The sequence below is a fragment of the Triticum aestivum genome, chromosome 5B, assembly GCF_018294505.1.
Source record: "Triticum aestivum cultivar Chinese Spring chromosome 5B, IWGSC CS RefSeq v2.1, whole genome shotgun sequence".
Taxonomy (NCBI): domain Eukaryota; kingdom Viridiplantae; phylum Streptophyta; class Magnoliopsida; order Poales; family Poaceae; genus Triticum; species Triticum aestivum.
The window spans coordinates 634,033,881-634,053,961 of NC_057807.1; the positions used below are offsets into that span (position 1 = coordinate 634,033,881).

Here is a 20,081-nt window from a genome sequence, read left to right on the forward strand (position 1 = left end):
AGGCGGCCACCCCAGCCGAACGGAATCCCCACTGTGCGTCGCGCCGCGACGGAAGGGGCGGGCCAGGTGGGCCCAGCCGCCACCGGGCGAGGCGGCCAGCCCTGGCGCGGTCGCTGCCTGGCCGACAAGCCCTGCTGCGTGCGGGCCCCGCCAGTGGGCCTCGCCGCCACTGGCTGAGGCGGCCACCCCTGCCGACAGCAGCTGGTGCACGCTGACTGTGCACGGAAGGCGAGGTGCGGGCCCCGCCACCACTGCTGCTGGCGGCGTCTTCCTGGCACTGATTGGCACGCGCGAAAACTGGCGGGGCGGGAATCACTCGTTGATTGTTGTTGCTTTTGCTGATTCCGACGCGCGGCAAACGACGAATTTTACGGGCGGGAATCACTCCTTTGCTTTTGCTCCTTGCATGTGTTTGCTGATGATGTTGATTTTCACGCGCGGGAATCCGAGGCTGCCGACACTACAGGGATCCTCTCCCTTTTATATGCCATGCTTCAGCTCCGTGCGCAAGCACTCTGTAACCTCGTTCCTCTCCTTTGCTCTCTAAGTCTCTAAGTACATAGAGAAAAGAAAGCTTAGTAAGCATTTTCACTCGTGATTTAGGGCGATTTAGAGTTGGATTTTGAGGATGATGAAGTTGAAGAAAAGATAGATTAAGGTAAGATCTATCCATTTTTGTTGGTTTCATTCGCATGCATGATGTTTTTATTCTATTTGATTAGTTCCTAAGTGTGTATTCTATGTTGCTTTAGGCATTATTTCAGCACTTGGAGGAGTCATTTGGAGTTTCTGTAGTAGGAATAGCCGTGCAAAGTGAACTACGAAGTTGAAGATCAAGGTATGAGCTTTGCAATACATTTATTTATTTATGCATGCAGGTTGGTAATTAGTTCGTCCTTTAGCTCGTTATTAGCTATGTGATGGTAGTGCATAGAGGTTAGAAATAATTTCAGACGAGAGATGTAGCATTTAAACTATTTTTTGAAATAGTAGGTTGAAGATGTTGCATCAATGTTAGGTGCGTCCATTAGTATTGACATGCGGGAAATCTTAATACGGTAATTAAGAAAAAATTGTACTGTAATTGTTTATTGCATGCGGTATGTTATTTCATGTGGTATGTTATTTTATGTGGTATGTTTATTAATAAGTCTATAGTTAGGAAACCGTAGGTCTACTTTGTTATGTCGCAATAATCTAAATTTTATATGTTAAGATTAGGTGCTAATGTACTTAATGATGTATGTAATTAGGTAAAATAATTCATTTTAGTAGCAAACAAGGAGGAGAAGACGTGATTGAAGAAATTGTGTTTCCATTTTCGCTGTCCCATTTTGAGGTGATGAACACATACATGGAAGTGCTATTTTCATACTTTTGTTAGCAGGAAGAAAAATCCGTGTGTAATATTGTTGTTAATGTGATAATAGGTTGACGAGGTTCATATAGTACTGGCGACGGATATTTATTCGAACTATTTTGACGCTTAATTGCATTCGTAAGCACATCCATATTGGAGCTAAGGTGAAAAATGACACTGTAATTTTGTTAATATTTTTTGTATTGATGTACTATTGTGAATAATGTGCATGCTGCTGCAAATATTATTATTTGTACATAAATGATTGTTATCGTATGATGTGAAAAAAAAATTATATAAAGCCGAAAGAAATTAAATGTTTTACTCATATGATATTAAAATGTTATTATCGTACTATTATGTTTAGTGGTTGTTTGGATAGCAAGTAATTACCATGGGTTTTGTCATAACCTGTTGTAAGAAAAATAGTTTTTACTAATAGTCGTTAGAGAAAAAAGAGAGTTTTAGTTTGTGACGCTAGTAGACGAGTTTTATTTGAACTATTTGGACTCTTAATTGCATTCGCAAGTACATCCATATTGGAGCTAAGGTATAAAATGACGCCGTAATTTTGTTAATATTTTTTATATTGATGTACTGTCATGCCGCTGCAAAAATTATTATTTATAAATAAATGAATTTTATCGTATGATATGAAAAACATTATATCATGCCGGAAGAAATTAGATATTTTACTCATATGATATTTAAATGTTATTGTTGTAATATTATGTTTAGTGGTTGTTTGGATAGCGAGTACTTACCCTCAGTTTTGTCATAACCTATTGTAAGAAAATTATGTAGAAAACCATATTTTATTAATAGTCGTTTTTCCAGAAGCTAAGTTTTTGCATGTTATGAGAACTATTTTAGGTATTTTTGGGGTAGTTAGAGAAAAGCAAACAGAGTTTTAGTTTGTTACGCTCGTAGACAAGTTTGAGAAAAATAGATCTTTAAATACCCGTTAACCAAACAACCCCTTAAAGTCTAAGCAAATGATTCTAAAAACAAACCGAATATTTATAACGAAAATACGGTTATTATTTTAGTCGTAAGATATGTAAATGTTGTCATCATTACTAAATGTTCAGTTACTAATTATTTGAAATGTAAACATGTATGTTGGTTAGGTACTATGAAAAATTTAGTAGTGTACTATGGGAACGTCTTACGCGACGGTCCATGCGGGGTGGATGTGTCCTTCTGCGAGTCGACTACAGTAGTGGTGAGAGACATGGTCAACGTGGGTTATGCAGCTGTTAGAAGGTGCATCCGAGCGGTGTTTGGCCCAGTGATGCAGGAAAAAAAATGACAATGGTGGCCTTCGTCGTTGACGGAGGAAATGATGGGACAGTTGCCCGTTGGGGTTTGCGGCCTGTCACAGGTGATCGGTCGTGGGGGTCGTACATGAGGTTTGCAAGCAATCCCAGTAACTCAATGTATGGTCAGCCGATGGTGTATGTGGATTTCATTTCAGTCACTGATGTTGCCGGATGCAGTAGCAGGGGTGGTGAGGTCGAGTTGGCCATCACATCAGCCCCTAGCATCGGCCCATCGGAACCGACGGGCGGCCAGCCTGTGTATGACACAGGATATTGGTCGGCGGCCGTTGACATGAGCGAACACGTGGAGGGATTGTCGGAGGCGCTAGATGATGATGATCATTCTTCTGCGTCTTCGGAGTCAAGCGGAGAAGAAGATGTTCCTCCTCAGAGGGCGGTCGCGGCGGCACTGCAACCTGGGTTTTTACAGGATATGAGTATCACCAACGAATTTCACTCTGCTTCTAGCCTAGGAGCGGGAAGCCTGAAGGTTGGGCAAGTTTTCCCAGATAAGAAGTCTGCTTACCAGGTAATGGGTAGCTATGCAATCGGCATCCACCGCCAGCATAGAGTGAAGCAGTCTGATAAAAAAGAGTTGAAGGTCATATGCATCCACACAGCGAAAGGTTGCCGCGAAAGAGTTCTCTCTAGACTGAAGCCTGGGTATGTCAGTCATGGCATATCACAAAAATAGTGGAGCATACCTGTGAGCAAACTGGGACTCTTTCAGATCACTGCAATGTGACAGCAAAATTTGTGGCACAGACGATGGAAACAATTGTGCAGGGAAGTCTCAACATTAGTATTAGGGCTCTGCAAAAAGATGCAGAGGATCTAATTGGATTCCCTGTTAGCTACAACAAGGCTAGGCGTGCGAAGAAAAATATATTCAAGAATTTGTATGGTACCTATGAGGAGGCATATTCTTATGCCCCTAGAATGCTTCATCAAATAGCAAGTGCTAATAGGGGGACTCAAGTTTGGCGGAGAGAACGTCCAAACCCAATGAACCAGGGTGAGCTAATCCTGGACCGCTTATTCTGGGCATTCGCCCAGACTATACAAGCCTTCAGGCACTGTCGCCCGGTATTATCTGTTGATGGTACCTTTCTCACTGGAAAGTACAAGGGCACACTATTGGTGGCGATTGCAGCGGATGCAAATAATCAGCTTCTTCCTATTGCATATGCATTGGTCGAGAGCGAGAACAAAGATAGCTGGTTGTGGTTCCTGAGCTGCGTGAAGATTGGTGTCGTGAAAGAGCGTAAAGGTGTTTGCATCATTTCTGATCGCAACACTGGATTATTAAGCGCTCTTGAAATAATTAAGGCGTCGGAAGAAGAGTGGGGATGGCCCGATCTAGAGGGAAGGTGGTGCATGAGGCATTTGGCAGCAAACTTTTACTCCAAATTCAAAAACAAGGATTGGTTCAAGTTATTCAAGACGATGTGCATGCAAAAACTGAAGCCAAAATGAATGCGATATGGGCAGGTATCAATGGTGAGATCGACCGCGCGACCTTGCCGCAGAGAGAAGACCGGAGGGGTCGTAGGACGGCCATAAATTTGAGCCAGTGGATCACCGAGAATTGCCCTTATTTGGAGAAGTGGGCGCAGGCTCACGACACCAGGGCTCGGTATGGAATAATGACCAGCAACATGTCAGAGGTGTACAATGGTGTTCTTAAAGGGGTGCAAGCACTGCCTATCACAGCCCTAATTGAAGAAACTTGGAACCGGACCCTGTCATACTTTGCAGACAGGGTCACCGTCGCCAAAGCACAAGTTGAATTGAATAAGCCATGGTCCGAGAAGATGCAAAGACATCTGGATGAGAAAGCAAAGAAGTCTCAAAGTCATGGCTGCAGGAAAGTGGACGCACTTAGGAAGAAGTGGGAGGTCAATGTGCGAGCCAAGTACGTTAAGGGTCACCACAGAGGATCAAAAAAGCAAGCTGTCACCCTTGGCTCAACCTCCTGTGAGTGCACTTGTAACAAGCCCAAGCTTGAGGGCTACCCTTGCAGTCATGTGCTCTGCGAGCCATACATATCGCCGTACTTCAACATGTACAATCTGTACAACACTTGGAACGGTGAGTTCTGGGCTTGGGGCATTGATATGAACTACAAAATATTGTGGCCAGATGGGCCGAAATGGGTTCCGAACACCGACTTGATGAGAACCGCAAAGGGATGACATCAGTCTAGGCGTCATCGCAATGACATGGACCATAGCCAGATGGGAGAACCAAGGCGATGCCGCGTTTGCAGGTGTCCTGGACATTCACGCAAAGACTGCCCGTATCGAGCCAACAACAACGCATGATGTTGATATATATGTACTCGCCATGTCTATTTATATTTCTACTCGTTATGTGTACTTATATTAAATTTAAATTGATTCTCTTTGTATTATTGTACTCCTGATGTTAACTTCAGATAATTAATGTAAATCATATCTCTTTGCATTTTTTAAGTTAATTTTGATTTGCATTTGTATTTCTGTCTTCCTCATAATTTATATTTGTATGTTTGTGTGCGGGTTATGGGTGAAGTGCCAGTGCTTTTGCAGGGGCCCCATGATGCCGGCCACCGTTGCCACCTATTTTTGAAACCAAATACTAAGCATGATTATCGGCCTTTCAGACTTCGAACCATAAAAAAAACATGGCCAATACACAATCATTTCCTTGCTCACCTTGACACTTATGGACTATAAGGTTTTGCTAGGCTCACATCATGCGACGACCAAGTACGTTCGGACCCATCCCTTTTGACATCCCTCGTTGACCGGTGGAGACCTGAAACCCACACCTTTCACTTTCGTTTTGGGGAGCTTGCACCTGCACTGAAAGATGTTTCTATGATCACTGCTCTACCAATTAGAGGTGAGCCGGTAGTCTCTCCACGAGTGTCTCCATCTTGGATATTAGATATAGCAGCCCGTCTTGGGATGGAAATGCCAGAATCACAACGTTCTGGTAACCCTCGGGGCATCCCACTCGTCTGGCTTCGTGATAACTTTCTTAATTTATCTAGCTTCGCCAATGAGGAGACGAGAAAAAGACATCTGTTTGCGTATTTGTTGTGGCTCCTCGGGAATCTATTTCCAAATTCACATGGGGACGTTGTTGTCCCTGGTCTCATCTACATTGTAGAGAATATGGTAGATGAACCTTTACGCGAGCAGCCAAAATACAGCTTCGGTTCTGCCATGCTATCTCATACATACAGAGGCTTGTGTGATGCCACGCAAAAAACCTCTTTCGCACAAAAAGCTCCATTACTTTGTGTCGCCTATGAGTTTCTACAGTTGTGGTCCTAGGAATACCTCCCTGTAGGACGACCTCGTATAGTACAACCCATATACCCATACGACTTTGGCGAGGGTGCTAGCGCAACTATGGCCACCAGGTGGACAAAGGCATGGAAACGTTGGTCTCCAGATATTGCGAAAAATTGTTACCCTATATACCACCAGCAGTTTGAGATACTTGATGAGGCAGAAGTCACATGGAACCCATGGACTCAGGACCAGCTAAAAATGGTCTTTGATGCTCGACACTTCACACCAGGCATGTTGACCGATAGTGCATTCTGGCTGACTCGCTGCAACTTATTGTTCATGTGGTGTGTTAAACCTTACAACCCAGAGCGTGTAATGAGATAGTTCGGTCTCTATCAAGAAATTCCACCACCTTTTCCCAGACGTATCAACGAGGAAACACATAAGTAAGATGTGACATCCATAAATAGTTAGTGTCATTTTTAATTTACTAAACTCACACTTTGTTACATAATTTGCAGGCTAACAAATATGGGCAGGGGTTGGAGTTTATACGATTGGAGGGAAGAAAACAGTGAATGGGTACACAAGTGGGAAAATGAAGCGCTAGCAGATATAGTGCGTCAACTTAGGTATATTTTATGTACATTATTTTTTTACGATGATCATACGATGCGTGAAGATGCTTTGCTTTCATCACAACGGTTTATGTAATTATTTAATTTCGCAGACCGTACGATGGAAGTACAGATCAAGCGTACAAGCAGTGGTACTGCATGAACACACGTGCTAGCCTGGCCAGTCAGCCAGCTACTATACCAACACATCTCACACAAGAGGAGCAGGCGCGGAGACATGTTGAGCTGCATGCAGCTTACTATCGTGACCACCTGGTAATCACTTGTAACTTTTTTAGGTCTATCATTTCATAATCATTTGAACTAAATAACATCCAAATATTGTTCAGCTTGAAAATGTCAACGAAGTAGGGCAGATGGCTACGGATAGCATGCCGGCCCTGGGCCCATATCGCAAGACATTCCAGAAACTTTTGCAACAATTCGTGGCAAAGAAGTTCAGATGCGGTAGAGGCGACGACGTTGCCACTGGAGCATACATGCCGGTAGCGAGGTCAGCCAGACCGAGTGCGGCACCGTCGTCCAGACCGAGCGAGGCGCGTACGAGCCATGAGCAATGGGGGGAGGGTCCGAGTATTAGAACGACATTGCCACGACATGACTCATCTCTGCCGCTGCATCGCTCTTCTTCGATGCAGCTTCGTCAGGGGCAGACATCTCAGGACCATGGCATGGGCTTGGATTCGATGCCCGAGCAGTTTCTTTCCCCTAACCCATATGCGTACACAGGATATCATGCATACACCCAAGGTGAGGGATCTCAGCCGTATCTCTCCACGCGAGGGATCCCCATGCCCGAGGAGACTCGTGTACCAGATTTAAACCAGCACCACGTACAATGGCCAGACAGTATAGGAGAGGGATATGCTCAGGTAGTCATGTTTACATTTCAATGCATTTACAATGATATCATATATTATCCTCTGACAGTTTGTTTAAAATGTTTATATGTGCAGGACACACCTGATGTTAATTGGGGCGATGAGAACACCCAACGTGGCGTCAACACAGGCCTCCGGGGAGCATCACATGATCATGGCGTCAACACAGGCCTCCGGGGAGCATCACATGATCTTGGCGACACGGTTACATCATTAGTTACAGAGTTCTTCGGAGGGGATGTTATTGGCCCATCTTTTATCCCCCGGAGTCACAACCATACGCCTACAATTACGCTTCAGGTTCGCAACAAGGATTCGCGACTCCACCACCTACGCAGGACTCGCAGACACATGAAGCCGAATTGGAGTACGGCCGCGGTCTTCGTGTGCCCCGGCCACCTAATCGCTTGTCGCCTTTCGGTCGTAAGGAAAGGCCAGGTGGTCGTCGTAAAGTAGGGTGATTCATCTATGCACGTGCGCGACCCATTGTATCTACATATGTGTGTATCAGACTTTTCAATTTGAACATCTATGTATGCTGAAATAAAAATGCACCAGTCAGGAACAATTTTTCCCGCCTATATCTCCCGCCATACTATCCCGCTCCACTCTTTTGCTTATGTTAGGCCGAAATGAATTTTTTTTAAAATTTTGGCTGATGAATACTGTGCAACCATTGCCCGTCTTAGACATTAAAAAAAAATATTTTCAAGCAACGCTTTCCCCTCAATATTTTCCCGCAAACGCTTTCCCTCCATATGTTCCGCCACCAGTTTCCCGCCAACCCCTTCCCGACATATCTTCCTGCCACCCGTTTCCCACCATATGTTCCCGCCAACCCTTTTCCTCCATACCGCAGTCGTTCTTTCCCGCCATTTTCTCCTCCTTACCTATAAAACCCCTTCAGACGGAGGTGGATAAGCATTCGAGTGTAGTGTAGTCGAGATGTCCCATTATCCTTTCGATCGTAGTTTTCACCCTGGGATGAGTAGCACTCTTCTGAGGCTAGCTACCGATTTCAGGATGGACAATAGGATAGTTCCATGGGACGATCTCACCGGTAGTGACACCATAATGGAAGGACCTATGAGGAGGTACGTAAAGAACTTCTTAGGTTGGATGCAAGGTGGAAGAAGGTTGTGGAGCCGAAGAGTGAAACTTTTAGAAGGACTGCAGAAAACCATCCATTTTTATGGACTGAGGAGAGCGAGGACGAAGATGATATCTTCATGCCGCCGCTTCCGGGTTCTGCATCGTCAAAGGGCAAGAGTTCTGCATCGTCCAAGGGCAAGAGTACTACATCCTTGAAGGGCAAGAGTTCTTCATCGTCCAAGGGTAAGAGTTCTGCATCCTCGAAGGGCAAGAGTTCTGCATCGACGGAGGATTACGATGATGCCTTCATGTAGTTTTTAAGCTGTATTCCAGTTGTACCGTTTAATTCAGATGTACTTACATTATTAGTTTGTACTCTCTTATTGTAAGGTATTATGTTCTATCTTAATTTCATTTTATAGTTGTTGCACGATGCTCGATAATTAGTGGAGGGAAAGAAAATGCCACTACTTTATTCTAAAACTATATATTTTTTCCATCACGACAAGGTACAACTGAAAATAAGATACAACACGACAAGGTACAACTGAAAATAAGATACATCGTAGAATTTAAATAAAGCTACATTTAACTACTGAAATGAAGCTACATTAAACTGCAGAAATAAAGATACAAATGATTGCAAAATTTAAAATACTACCACAGAAATCTACTGAGTCCAACGTGGATATTTTCCTTTTCCATTGCCAGCTTCTTCTGCTGCCTTGGCCTGACGAGCCCTTTCTTTCTTTCTCTGCCTCTCCACCTCACGAGCCTCCTTTCGCTGTTGTTCCTGCTCCTCCATGCGACGAGCCTCTTCCCTGTTTTTCTTTCCCATTTCCTCAAAAAAAAACGGTGTTGCTCCGCATAGTATTGTTTTAACTCTCTCTCTCTTGCTCTGCTTTCTCCTCAGCTTCCGCCTTCTCGCGTCTTTCTTCCGCAAATAAACTATTCCACGCACGGCGACTTCTTTCACGAATCTCAGTCACTGCCCAAGCCGGCTTCTCCGTGTCAATCCAATGATAGTACATGCACAGAGGCGGAGGAGACTACAACAAGAAACAAGAATGTTACTAAAGAATCAATGAAAATACCAACAATATCTATTCGTGATGGTTAAAGCATACCGGAGGCTTGTCGTACTCTGAAATAGCTACGGCAGGATCATCCTCATAATTGGCGCACATGAAAAACTTCATGCCCAACCAATCTGAAAAATCCGTCACCTCCTTCACCTTGCAAAGATCGTCACACCAACACCGCAGGACTGCCACCCCCGGAGGCAAACTTGCATTCTTCATTTTCCTCGGCCTAATGCTTTGATCCGAGCAAGGCAAACTCATATCGACTGAAAAAATGTGTTACACACTTTGCGCACTGCCGATTTCGAGGATGGGTGGACGAGAGCCTCGGTGTCTCCTTTTATAAGCTCAGACGATAAATGATGGCCAGAAAATTAAGCAGGGATATTTACGATCCCTGTAGTGTCGGCACAACAGCTTCCCGTAGCCTTGGATTCCGAGTGCCATCGCATCCGCTGAGGCAAAAGAAGCAAAGGCAGGATTGATTCCGAGGCGAAAGAACCAAAAGCGTCCATATTCCCGCGCGTCGGAGTCACAGCCATCAAGCTCGCGCCTCGAAATCAGCGCCGGCTGCGCACTGTCGCGCGTGCAGCAGCACAGGATGTGCCGCCTCAGCTAGTGGCGGCGTGGCCCATCTACTGGGCCCGCGCGCAGCAGGCCTTGTCGGCCGAGTAGCGACAGCGGCAGCGACGGCCGCCTCACCCGGTGGCGGCCGGGCCCGCCTGGCGCGGCCCGTTCCGTCGCGGCACGCTGGCCTGTGCTGCCCTGTGCACGCACCGTTATTCACCGGGCTGCCGCCTCCTGTTGTGGCGGCCGGGCCCGCCGCCTCACGGGTGGCGGCAGGTGACACGTGTCGCCTGCCGCGCCTGCCGCCACTAATGAGGGGTCTCTTTTGTCAATTTCGTCCGCAAAGGGTCTCTTTGGTCAATTCCAATGGGCAGAGGGTCTCTTTCGACAAAAAATCGCTGACTTTGTCTCTCAATGCTTGAAGCGAGTGAATACCGCGGATGGCAGCATGGCTATATATAACAGTTTGGAATAGCGGTGACTCACCACATTGCTAATGTAAGCGTGTCAAGTGGCCGCTGTTGCATGGGTGAGCTTGCTGTAAGTCTGCCAAGCGGCACACATACTCTGAGATTGGCTGGGCACACGGCACGTTGCTTATTGGGTGGCATGAAGCGAGTCAATCGGCATGGCTCGCTGATGCAGCTGGTGTTTCACCAAGCGGGCAGGTGCACAAGGACTCACAGTAAGCTTATGGAAACATGCACGTACAAACTCACGTACTAAGCATGCATGCATTAGCAAATGTAAGTTTCGAGCGTGCATGCATTTATTCTATACTCCTTATTATATTTTATGTGAAACGTTGGACGGTTATCAAAAGCAGACACTGATGTGAGTACTGCATGGCTGCTTTTTCTGGCTAACCTGAGGAGTCGCACATGCACGTATAAATTCTGCAGCAGTAGATGTAAATATTAAGCGGTGTATGCATTCTATATTTATTTCTGTTTTTGTGTGGTAAGGTTCGGCAGTCGTGTAAAATAGAGACAGATGTGACTATTGCATGACCGCCCTGCTTGGATAGCCTGAGGAGTGCTCTTTTTATCCTCTTGGCTCGTCAGCGCCATCTAGATGGAGCGACCAAGCGATTTAAGGTGGCACCGCTCTGTGAGAAAGAACAACGCCACCGTGTACGAAAGCAACAGCAACCGGCCAACAACAGCACGCACGAGACCCAATGGACAGCAGAAAGCGACGCGACAACTGGCCCAACAACGGCACGACCAAAACAGTACACAACGACAAAATCAGAACCCAATGCCGAATACCCAATCAAGAGATAAGAGAAGAATGTGACCACAGGCCTCCTCAGAGCTCAGTGATTCTGGACCGTTGGATACGATTTCTGGATGCGTTCTCGTCCGTTGGATCAAGATCTGGAGGAACCTGCGCCGTCGGATCGAAAAAATCTACTGCTGAAATGAATAGTAACTCCCTATAACGCCTCCCCGCTCATTTTTTACTGCGTTTTTACCGTTCTGAGGTCGCTGGCGCAGGGGCATGCCACCGCCTGTGAATTTGGATGGCCGCCGAGGGCAGTTTTGGGATTCCACATATTTTTGCTTGCGTGGCGTACCGTGGGTGGCCAGGGATGGATAGAAGTGGGGAGGGCGACCGATTAGTCAGAACCCTAGCCGCCACTCCCCCTCGGTCTCACGCCCCTCTCCTTCGTCCCCTCCCCGCCGTGCTCCTGTCCTCCCTGCCTCGCCGTTCTTCTCCTGCCGCCCATCCGGCCGCCGCCGCTCTCCCCGCCGAGCTGGCCGCTGCTACTCTCCCTGCCGAGCTGGCCGCCGCCGCTCTCCCCGCCGAGCCGGCCCCTCGATGCGGTGCTCCCCCGTTAGTCCTCCTTCTGGATCTGCTGCAGGTGCTTGATGCGGTGCTCCTCCTTCGTCGTCCCAGGCGCGGCGCCCTCCGGCTGCCCGCGTGGAGGGCAGCCGGGCCCCATGGCTCCCGGCCAAGGGCGTCGTGCTTGCCTCCGACACGGGGCGGACGAGGAGGTCGCGGGGCCATCGACTCTGCTCGACATGCGCAGCGAGCAAGGTCCGTTGCTGCTCTCAAATGCATTTTTGACTCGCACATTTATTTAAGTCTCGTAGAGGAGTTATCCCAGAAATCTCATCTCATCTCGTTCTTTTTCATTCATATGAAACCATCAGTAATCAGTTGCATGTGGTGTGCAGAGTTCGTTCTACGCATCAAGAAGGAAGTGGAGAGAGGGAAGTTGCCTCCAGATGTTGCTGATAACTTTGAAAACCTGTACTACAATTACAAGAATGCGGTAAATATACTTCCTGTTTCCTGTCTGGTACAGATAGATCCTTATTCACTTATTACTCATGACGTATATTCTGTGATTGTTGCGTCTTCAGGTCCTACAAAATGGGGATCCAAATGCATATCGGATCATGCTTTCCAACATGATGGATTTATTTGACCGCGATCTGCTGGATGCAGATGTCCTATTTCTATGCCTGTCACCTTCCCAATTCGCTCTTAAATTTTCTCTTTGTTCCAAGATGCATCTTTTACACAAATCTTCATGTTCTTTTGCAGAATCCATTTACGTTTCAGCCTTATCACAAGGCCATCAGAGAACCATTTGACTATTACACCTTCAGTCAAAACTACATTAGGCTACTGGTAGATTTTAGGTAATGAAGAATCTGATCTGAGAACATATATAAGAGGCTCTGTTTGGTTCAAATAGTGTCATGCGAAGTTTGCTGTATTTCTCATGGACATCTTCTGTGTAAACAGGAATATTGATACATTATGCCTCATCAGGCTCACTTGTTACAATATATTACTGCTCTCACAGGGTGCATATTAATTGTATTGCACATCTACTATCACAGACCGTTACTTTTTGTTTTGTTCGTCATTCATGTCCCTTCACGGTCTATTGGACAAATGCATATTTAATATTCATGAATTATGATGAAAATTCTGGATGTTGTACACATATTTCCATCGTGCTGAGGAATTTATTTTGAATTATATGTGGGATTTAGTAATTTGGGAGGAATTATATGTGATAGTATTTGATTTATATGCAATTTGAGGTCAAAATAACACTTAGTTTGCATATGTAGGTGTGGTTTACTTAATGCCTTCTAAATCTCCGTCGTAACCACCGTCGATCGCCCGCACCGTCCCGTCGCCGGCACCACCTTGTGGTGAGCCTCTTGTTCATGAAATTGTATATAAAAAAATGATGTTTGTGTGATTTGGATATATAGTTACTCGTATAATAATTATCTTACCCGTACGTTGTTTGTTATACATAGTGCCATGGTTTTGATATCCGTCCCCGTCGGCCCTCGTCCTTGTTATGATTCGGATGTGGTATATTCTCTTTTAAAACTACTTGTTGCATTTCGTGTTTATGACAAATAATTATGCCCATCAAGTTGACATAGATATTTTTGTCTAGGAGGTATGTGAACCAGAAATTCCAACCGACACTATTGTCGAGAGGTTAAATTTAGTTGAAAGAGAAAACGAGTACTTCAAAGAAAAATTGAAAAGAATTGAGGGGGAGAAGATGGAATTGGAGTTGCATGTTGCCGATGTCGTCGATGATCACAAGATCAAGATGGAGAAAATGCGCTTGAAGATTAGAAAGATTAGAAAATATGCCATCGATAGTGAGGTTTGGTATCATTATGCTGTTGGATCAATTGTTACCTTAGTTGCGATCTTGATCGCATTTGTTGTTGCATTTAAATGCTTTAGCTAGAGAGTTATTTGTTTGTTGCATTTAAGTGTTGTATGAACTTGTATTAATTTGGTCTATTCGGTGTTGTGTAATGAAGATGAGCCGGCAATGGATGTACGATGACCGATGCTCTCCCTAGTTCGTTGAGGGCGTGCATACTTTTCTGCTTGCGGCTGAGGCAAACAAGCGGGCGGATGGTTTTATGCCTTGTCCATGTGCTGGCTGTAAGAATGATCGCAATTACTCTACGTCAAGAACCATTCACGTCCACCTGTTTGAGTCTGGTTTCATGCCCCACTATAATGTTTGGACCAAGCACGGAGAAAGAGGGGTTATGATGGAAGACAATGAAGAAGAAGAGGACGACGACAGCTATCCTGGCCATGGGTTCCCTGAATACGATGATACAACAATGGGGGAAGAAGCTGAGCCGGTAATGCGGGAAGAAGCTGAGCCGGCAATGCGGGAAGAAGCTGAAGAAGAGGCATCAGATGAGCCCGTTGATGATCTAGGTCGGGCCATTGCCGATGCAAAGATAAACTGCGCAAGTGATTTGGAGAAGAAGAAGTTGCAGCGCATGTTAGAGGATCACAAAAAATTGTTGTACCCGAATTGCGTAGGTGACAAGAAAAAGTTGGGCACCACACTGGAATTGCTGCAATGGAAGACAGAGAATGGTGTATCTGACAAGGGATTTGGAAAGTTGCTGGTAATGATAAAGGATATGCTTCCAAAGGATAACGAAATGCCCGAGAGTACGTATGAAGCAAAGAAGGTTGTCTGCCCTCTAGGGTTCGAGGTGCAAAAGATACATGCATGCCCTAATGATTGCATCCTCTACCGCGGTGATCATGAGGATTTGAACGCTTGCCCGGTATGTGGTGCATTGCGCTATAAGATCAGCCGCGATGAGCATGGTGATGTCGAGGGTGAGCGCCCCAGGAAGAAGATTCCTGCCAAGGTGATGTGGTATTCTCCTATAATACCACGGTTGAAACGTTTGTTCTAAAACAAAGAGCATGCCAAGGCGACGCGATGGCACAAAGAAGACCGTAAGAAAGACAGAAAGTTGAGAGTACCCGCTGACGGGTCGCAGTGGAGAAAAATCGAAAGAAAGTATGGGAAGGAGTTTGCAGATGACGCAAGGAGCGTATGGTTTGGTCTAAGCGCAGATGGCATTAATCCTTTTGGGGAGCAGAGCAGCAACCATAGCACCTGGCTTGTGACTCTATGTTTGTATAACGTTCCTCCTTGGTTGTGCATGAAGCGGAAGTTCATTATGATGCCAGTGCTTATCCAAGGCCCTAAGCAACCCGGCAACGACATTGATGTGTACCTAAGGCCATTAGTTAAAGAACTCTTACAACTGTGGAATGGAACAGGTGTACGTGCGCGGGATGAGCACATGGGGGAAGAATTTGACCTAAAGGCGTTGCTGTTCGTGACCATCAATGATTGGCCTGCTCTCAGTAACCTTTCAGGACAGATAAACAAGGGATACCGCGGATGCACGCACTGTTTGGATGATACCGACAGTATATATTTGAATAGTTGTAAGAAGAATATGTACCTGGGACATCGTCGATTTCTTCCGAGCAGGCATCCCGTAAGAAAGAAAGGCAAGCATTTCAAAGGTGAGGCGAATCACCGGACGAAGCCTCACCACCGTACTGGTGCTGATGTACATGATATGGTCAAGGATTTGAAGGTGATATTTGGAAAGTGTCCTGGCGGACAACCTGTTCCAAAGGACGCTGACGGACGCGCACCCATGTGGAAGAAGAAATCTATATTTTGGGACCTGCCATATTGGAAAGACCTAGAGGTCCGCTCCGCAATCGACATGATGCACGTGATGAAGAATCTTTGCGTGACCCTGCTTGGCTTCTTGGGCGTGTATGGGAAGACAAAAGATACACCTGAGGCACGGGAGGACCAGCAACGTATGCACAAAGAAGACGGCATACATCAGGGTCATGCAAGCTACGCTCTTACCAAAGAAGAAAAGGAAATCTTCTTTGAATGCCTGCTCAATATTAAGGTACCGTCTGGCTTCTCGTAGAATATAAAGGGAATAATAAACATGGCAGAGAAAAAGTTTCAGAACCTAAAGTCTCATGACTGCCACGTGATTATGACGCAAATGCTTCCGGTTGCATTGAGGGGGCTTCTACCGGAAAACGTTCGATTAGCCATTGTGAAGCTATGTGCATTTCTCAATGCAATCTCTCACAAGGTAATCGATACAGAAATCATACCAAGGTTACAGAATGATTTGGTGCAATGTCTTGTCAGTTTCGAGTTGGTGTTCCCACCATCCTTCTTCAACATCATGACGCACGTCCTAGTTCACCTATGCGAAGAGATTAACATTTTGGGTCCTGTATTTCTACACAATATGTTCCCCTTTGAGAGGTTCATGGGAGTCTTAAAGAAATATGTTCATAACCGTGCTAGGCCAGAAGGAAGCATCTCCAAGGGCCATCAAAATGAGGAGGTCATTGAGTTTTGTATTGACTTTATTCCTGACCTTAAGCCGATTGGTGTTCCTGAATCGTGGCATAAGGGCAGACTGGATGGAAAAGGCACGCTAGGAGGGGAACAAATAATATGTATGGAAGGACATTCTCTCACTGAAGCACACTACACAGTTCTACAGAATTCCGCCTTGGTGGCTCCGTATATGGATGAACACAAGAATTTGCTACGCTTCAAACACCCGGAGCGGTCTGATGACTGGATTACACGTGAACAAACCAGGAGTTTCGCCAGCTGGTTGCAGACACGTACCATGCATGACACCTCTATTGAAGATGACATGTACTTGCTGTCCCAGTTACCATCTTCGAATATAATGACTTTCAAAGGGTACGAGATAAATGGTAATACATTTTACACGATCGCCCAAGATAAGAAGAGCACCAACCAAAACAGTGGTGTCCGCTTTGATGCAGAAACCAAGACGGGAAAGGAAACATATTATGGTTATATACAGGACATATGGAAACTTGACTATCGACGTGGTTTAAAGGTCCCTTTGTTTCGGTGCAAATGGGTCAATATGACACGAGGCGGGGTAACAGAAGACCCGCAGTACGGAATGACAACAGTGAATCTCAACAATCTTGCGTATGCAGACGAACCATTCGTCCTAGCCAATGATGTGGCACAGGTTTTCTATGTGAAGGACATGTCTACCAAGCCAAGAAAAAGAAAAGATAAGGAAGCGAATGCATCGTACGATGAGCCAAAGCGGCACATAGTTCTTTCTGGGAAGAGAAACATCGTGGGAGTGGATGACAAGACAGACAAGTCAGAAGATTATGAAAAGTTTGATGAAATTGCTCCATTCACAGTGAATATTGACCCGAGCATCCCGTTATTTGATGAAGATTTTCCATGGTTACGGCGCAAAGGGACACACGCAAAGAAAAAGTTTCACACCCAAAGATCTGGGATGTGATCGGCTTCACTAGCTATCATCACTTTCTTCTGTGTTTCGCACCGAGAGAGGAATCTCTGTAATAGTCAGGGTAGTTATGTGTTTTGGCATTTGAAACGCGAAGAAATTTTATGTGCAAACAAATTCACACTAATTTCAAATAATTCAAAATTTAAACTATTCAAATTTGAAAACTATGGGCACTAACAGAAAAAAGCAGAAAAGAAAGAAAAACTATAGCTGAAAAGAAAAAAACTATATAAAAAAACTACTCAAAAATAAATAGAAGAAAATAAATATAGCAGAAAAGAAAAAACTACTCAGAAATAAATAGAAGAAAAATAAAGCAGAAAAGAAAAAAAATTATATTTGCTATTTTTCAATCGTTTACAAAATGACCGTGAAATTGAAAATCACTACAAAATGAACTCTGGAAATGTTGAATTTTGGCAAAGTAGATGAAAAACTACTCAAAAATAAATAGAAGAAAATAAATATAACAGAAAAGAAAAAACTATACAAAAAACTACGCGAAAATAAATAGAAGAAAATAGAGCAGAAAAGAAAAAAACTATAAAAAAATTGGGGCGCTGCCCTGTGGGCCTGATAGGTCACAGATGTGTAATTACAGGCCTTAAAGGCCCAACAGACTCACAGGGCAGCGCGCAGAGTTTAGGCCCACAAGCCTGCTAGCTATATAGAGGAGTTCGAAGTGGTAGCCGTGGCTGGGTTTATAAACCAGTGCGGCTGCCCTTGGCCCGGCAAGGTGGGACTAAACTTTGGGGTGGCAGCGCGACCCCTTTAGTACCGGGTCGTGGCACAAATCGGTACTAAAGGGGAGTCCTTTAGTACCGGTTTGTGCCACCACCCGGTACTAAAGGGGGTCGTTTCCCGCTGCTTGGCCTGGCCAAAATAGGCCTTTAGTACCGGTTGGTGGCTCCAACCGGTACTAGAGGTGCCTTCTATATATACTCGACTTACGAAATTTTCATTCATCCTCTGTTTCCGTCGTCTCTGTCACCGTCGCCGCCCCCGTCCCCGTCGCCGCCCTCGTCTCCGTCGCCGCCCCCGTCCCCGTCGCCGCCATCGTCTCCGTCGCTACCCCGGGCCCGCCCCCGTCCCCGTCGCCGCCCTGTCCCCGTCGCCGCCCTCGTCTCCGTTGCCGCCCCCGTCCCCGTCGCCGCCGTCGCCTCGCCGTCGCCGTCGCCCTGCTGTGAGCTCTCCCCCTCTAACCTACCTCCCTCGCCCCCGGCGGCCACCATGGGCGCTGCCCCTCCCGGCCCCGAGCACACACACACACACAAGCATGAATTAGTATACAATTTAGATTATTTAGATTATTATTGTTTTAGTTATCAAAACACACACACACAAGCATGAATTAGTATATAATTTAGATTATTTAGATTATTATTGTTTTAGTTATCAAAAAAATTTATATGCAACACACACACACATATGTATGAATTAATGCATGTATATATTAGTATATACGTATTTTGTATGTTTAATTAGTTTAGATGATTTAGATTATTATTGTTTTAGTTATCAAAATTTTTTATATGGAATTAGTGTTTAATTAGTATGGAAATTTTTTATGTTTAATTAGTATATAATTTAGATTATTATTATTAGTATATAATTAGTGTTTAATTAGTATGGAAATTTTTTATATAGTGTTGTTTTTTAGTTTTTTGATGGATGTATAGAAGTTGTGTTTTCTGTTTTTAGTGTTAGATGCTTAATTAGTATGAAATAGTATATAGATTTTTGAAATAGTAGAAATGTTAGAAATTTTAGTTATCAAAATCCAATCATTAAAAAAATATTACTTTTTGCGGGCATATAGCTAGTATTTGTTCTCGACGATGCCCGACCCGCATCCTCACCGTCGACCCGTCTGCGACGACGTCCAGCCGACCCATGTCCGGGACTGGGCTCCGCCGGGCTGGCACTGGGAGGTGCTGCCTGGAGGGGCACGCCGCTTGATGAGGAACCCGGCCCCGGGTCCCGTCGTCGACCCTGATCTCGTTTGGTGGCGTTCGCGTGGGCCAGTTTCGGTGCGGACGGACCCGGCCCCGCCGGAGATGGTACGTCGCCGTGTCAGGAAGGAGGACGAGCACGTCCATCGCTACATGGTTGTGTTAGAGGGCGGCAGGTTCTCCAATACCTGGCAGTATCTTTGGGGATCTCACTTCAGCTATGATCCTGTGAGGGTTCCTTCTCGCCCGCGCCGCAGGAACCGCGAGTGTCCTAGATTCTTCTGTAGTATTCGATCTTTAATTAGCTATCCAGTGATGTACTATTCAATATTATATATTATTTGAGACGATGTATTCGAGATTATATCTATTATTCTAGACGAAGTATTCGAGATTATATCTATTATTCGAGACGATGTAATTTGAATACTAAATTGTTTTATATTTCTTTTGAATTAGTTAAATAAAAGCTATGACAAACAATACCGATAGAGAGGGAGAACAGACCATGTTCGATATGATACGCGGGCCAAATGATGATCAGAATGAATAAGATTATGACGGCTCCGAATTTCTAAACAACACCGAAGAGGGTGATATGATATTCGATCGTGACGACCGAATTGATGAAGTCATGAACTACGATTATGACGATGACGAAGAACATGTTGATCCTGAAACAACAAAGACCGGCGAGGTATATATATTTA

At 45.2% G+C, this 20,081-nt stretch overlaps 1 protein-coding gene and 1 long non-coding RNA gene across 2 annotated transcripts; both read left to right on the top strand.

The window, feature by feature from the left end:
• The first annotated feature begins 588 nt into the window (after positions 1–588).
• Positions 589–1,462, top strand: LOC123117274 (uncharacterized). Its single transcript, XR_006457333.1, has 3 exons — positions 589–658; positions 753–838; positions 1,254–1,462. It is a non-coding gene; the product is annotated as an uncharacterized lncRNA (long non-coding RNA).
• A 10,427-nt stretch (positions 1,463–11,889) lies between these two features.
• On the top strand, positions 11,890–13,379 carry LOC123117275 (glycerol-3-phosphate acyltransferase, chloroplastic-like). Its single transcript, XM_044538059.1, has 4 exons — positions 11,890–12,269; positions 12,410–12,507; positions 12,599–12,880; positions 13,322–13,379. Exons 1-3 carry the CDS (start codon positions 12,101–12,103, stop codon positions 12,830–12,832), a joined length of 501 nt encoding a protein of 166 aa, XP_044393994.1. The 5' UTR covers positions 11,890–12,100; the 3' UTR covers positions 12,833–12,880; positions 13,322–13,379.
• Positions 13,380–20,081: the final 6,702 nt, after the last annotated feature.

Coding starts and splice junctions, on each gene's coding strand:
- LOC123117275 (XM_044538059.1), top strand. CDS start 12,101: ATGCGGTGCTCCTCCTTCGTCGTCCCAGGCGCGGCGCCCTCCGGCTGC. Junction 12,270..12,409: donor CGACATGCGCAGCGAGCAAG/GTCCGTTGCTGC, acceptor TGTGGTGTGCAG/AGTTCGTTCTACGCATCAAG. Junction 12,508..12,598: donor ACTACAATTACAAGAATGCG/GTAAATATACTT, acceptor TTGCGTCTTCAG/GTCCTACAAAATGGGGATCC.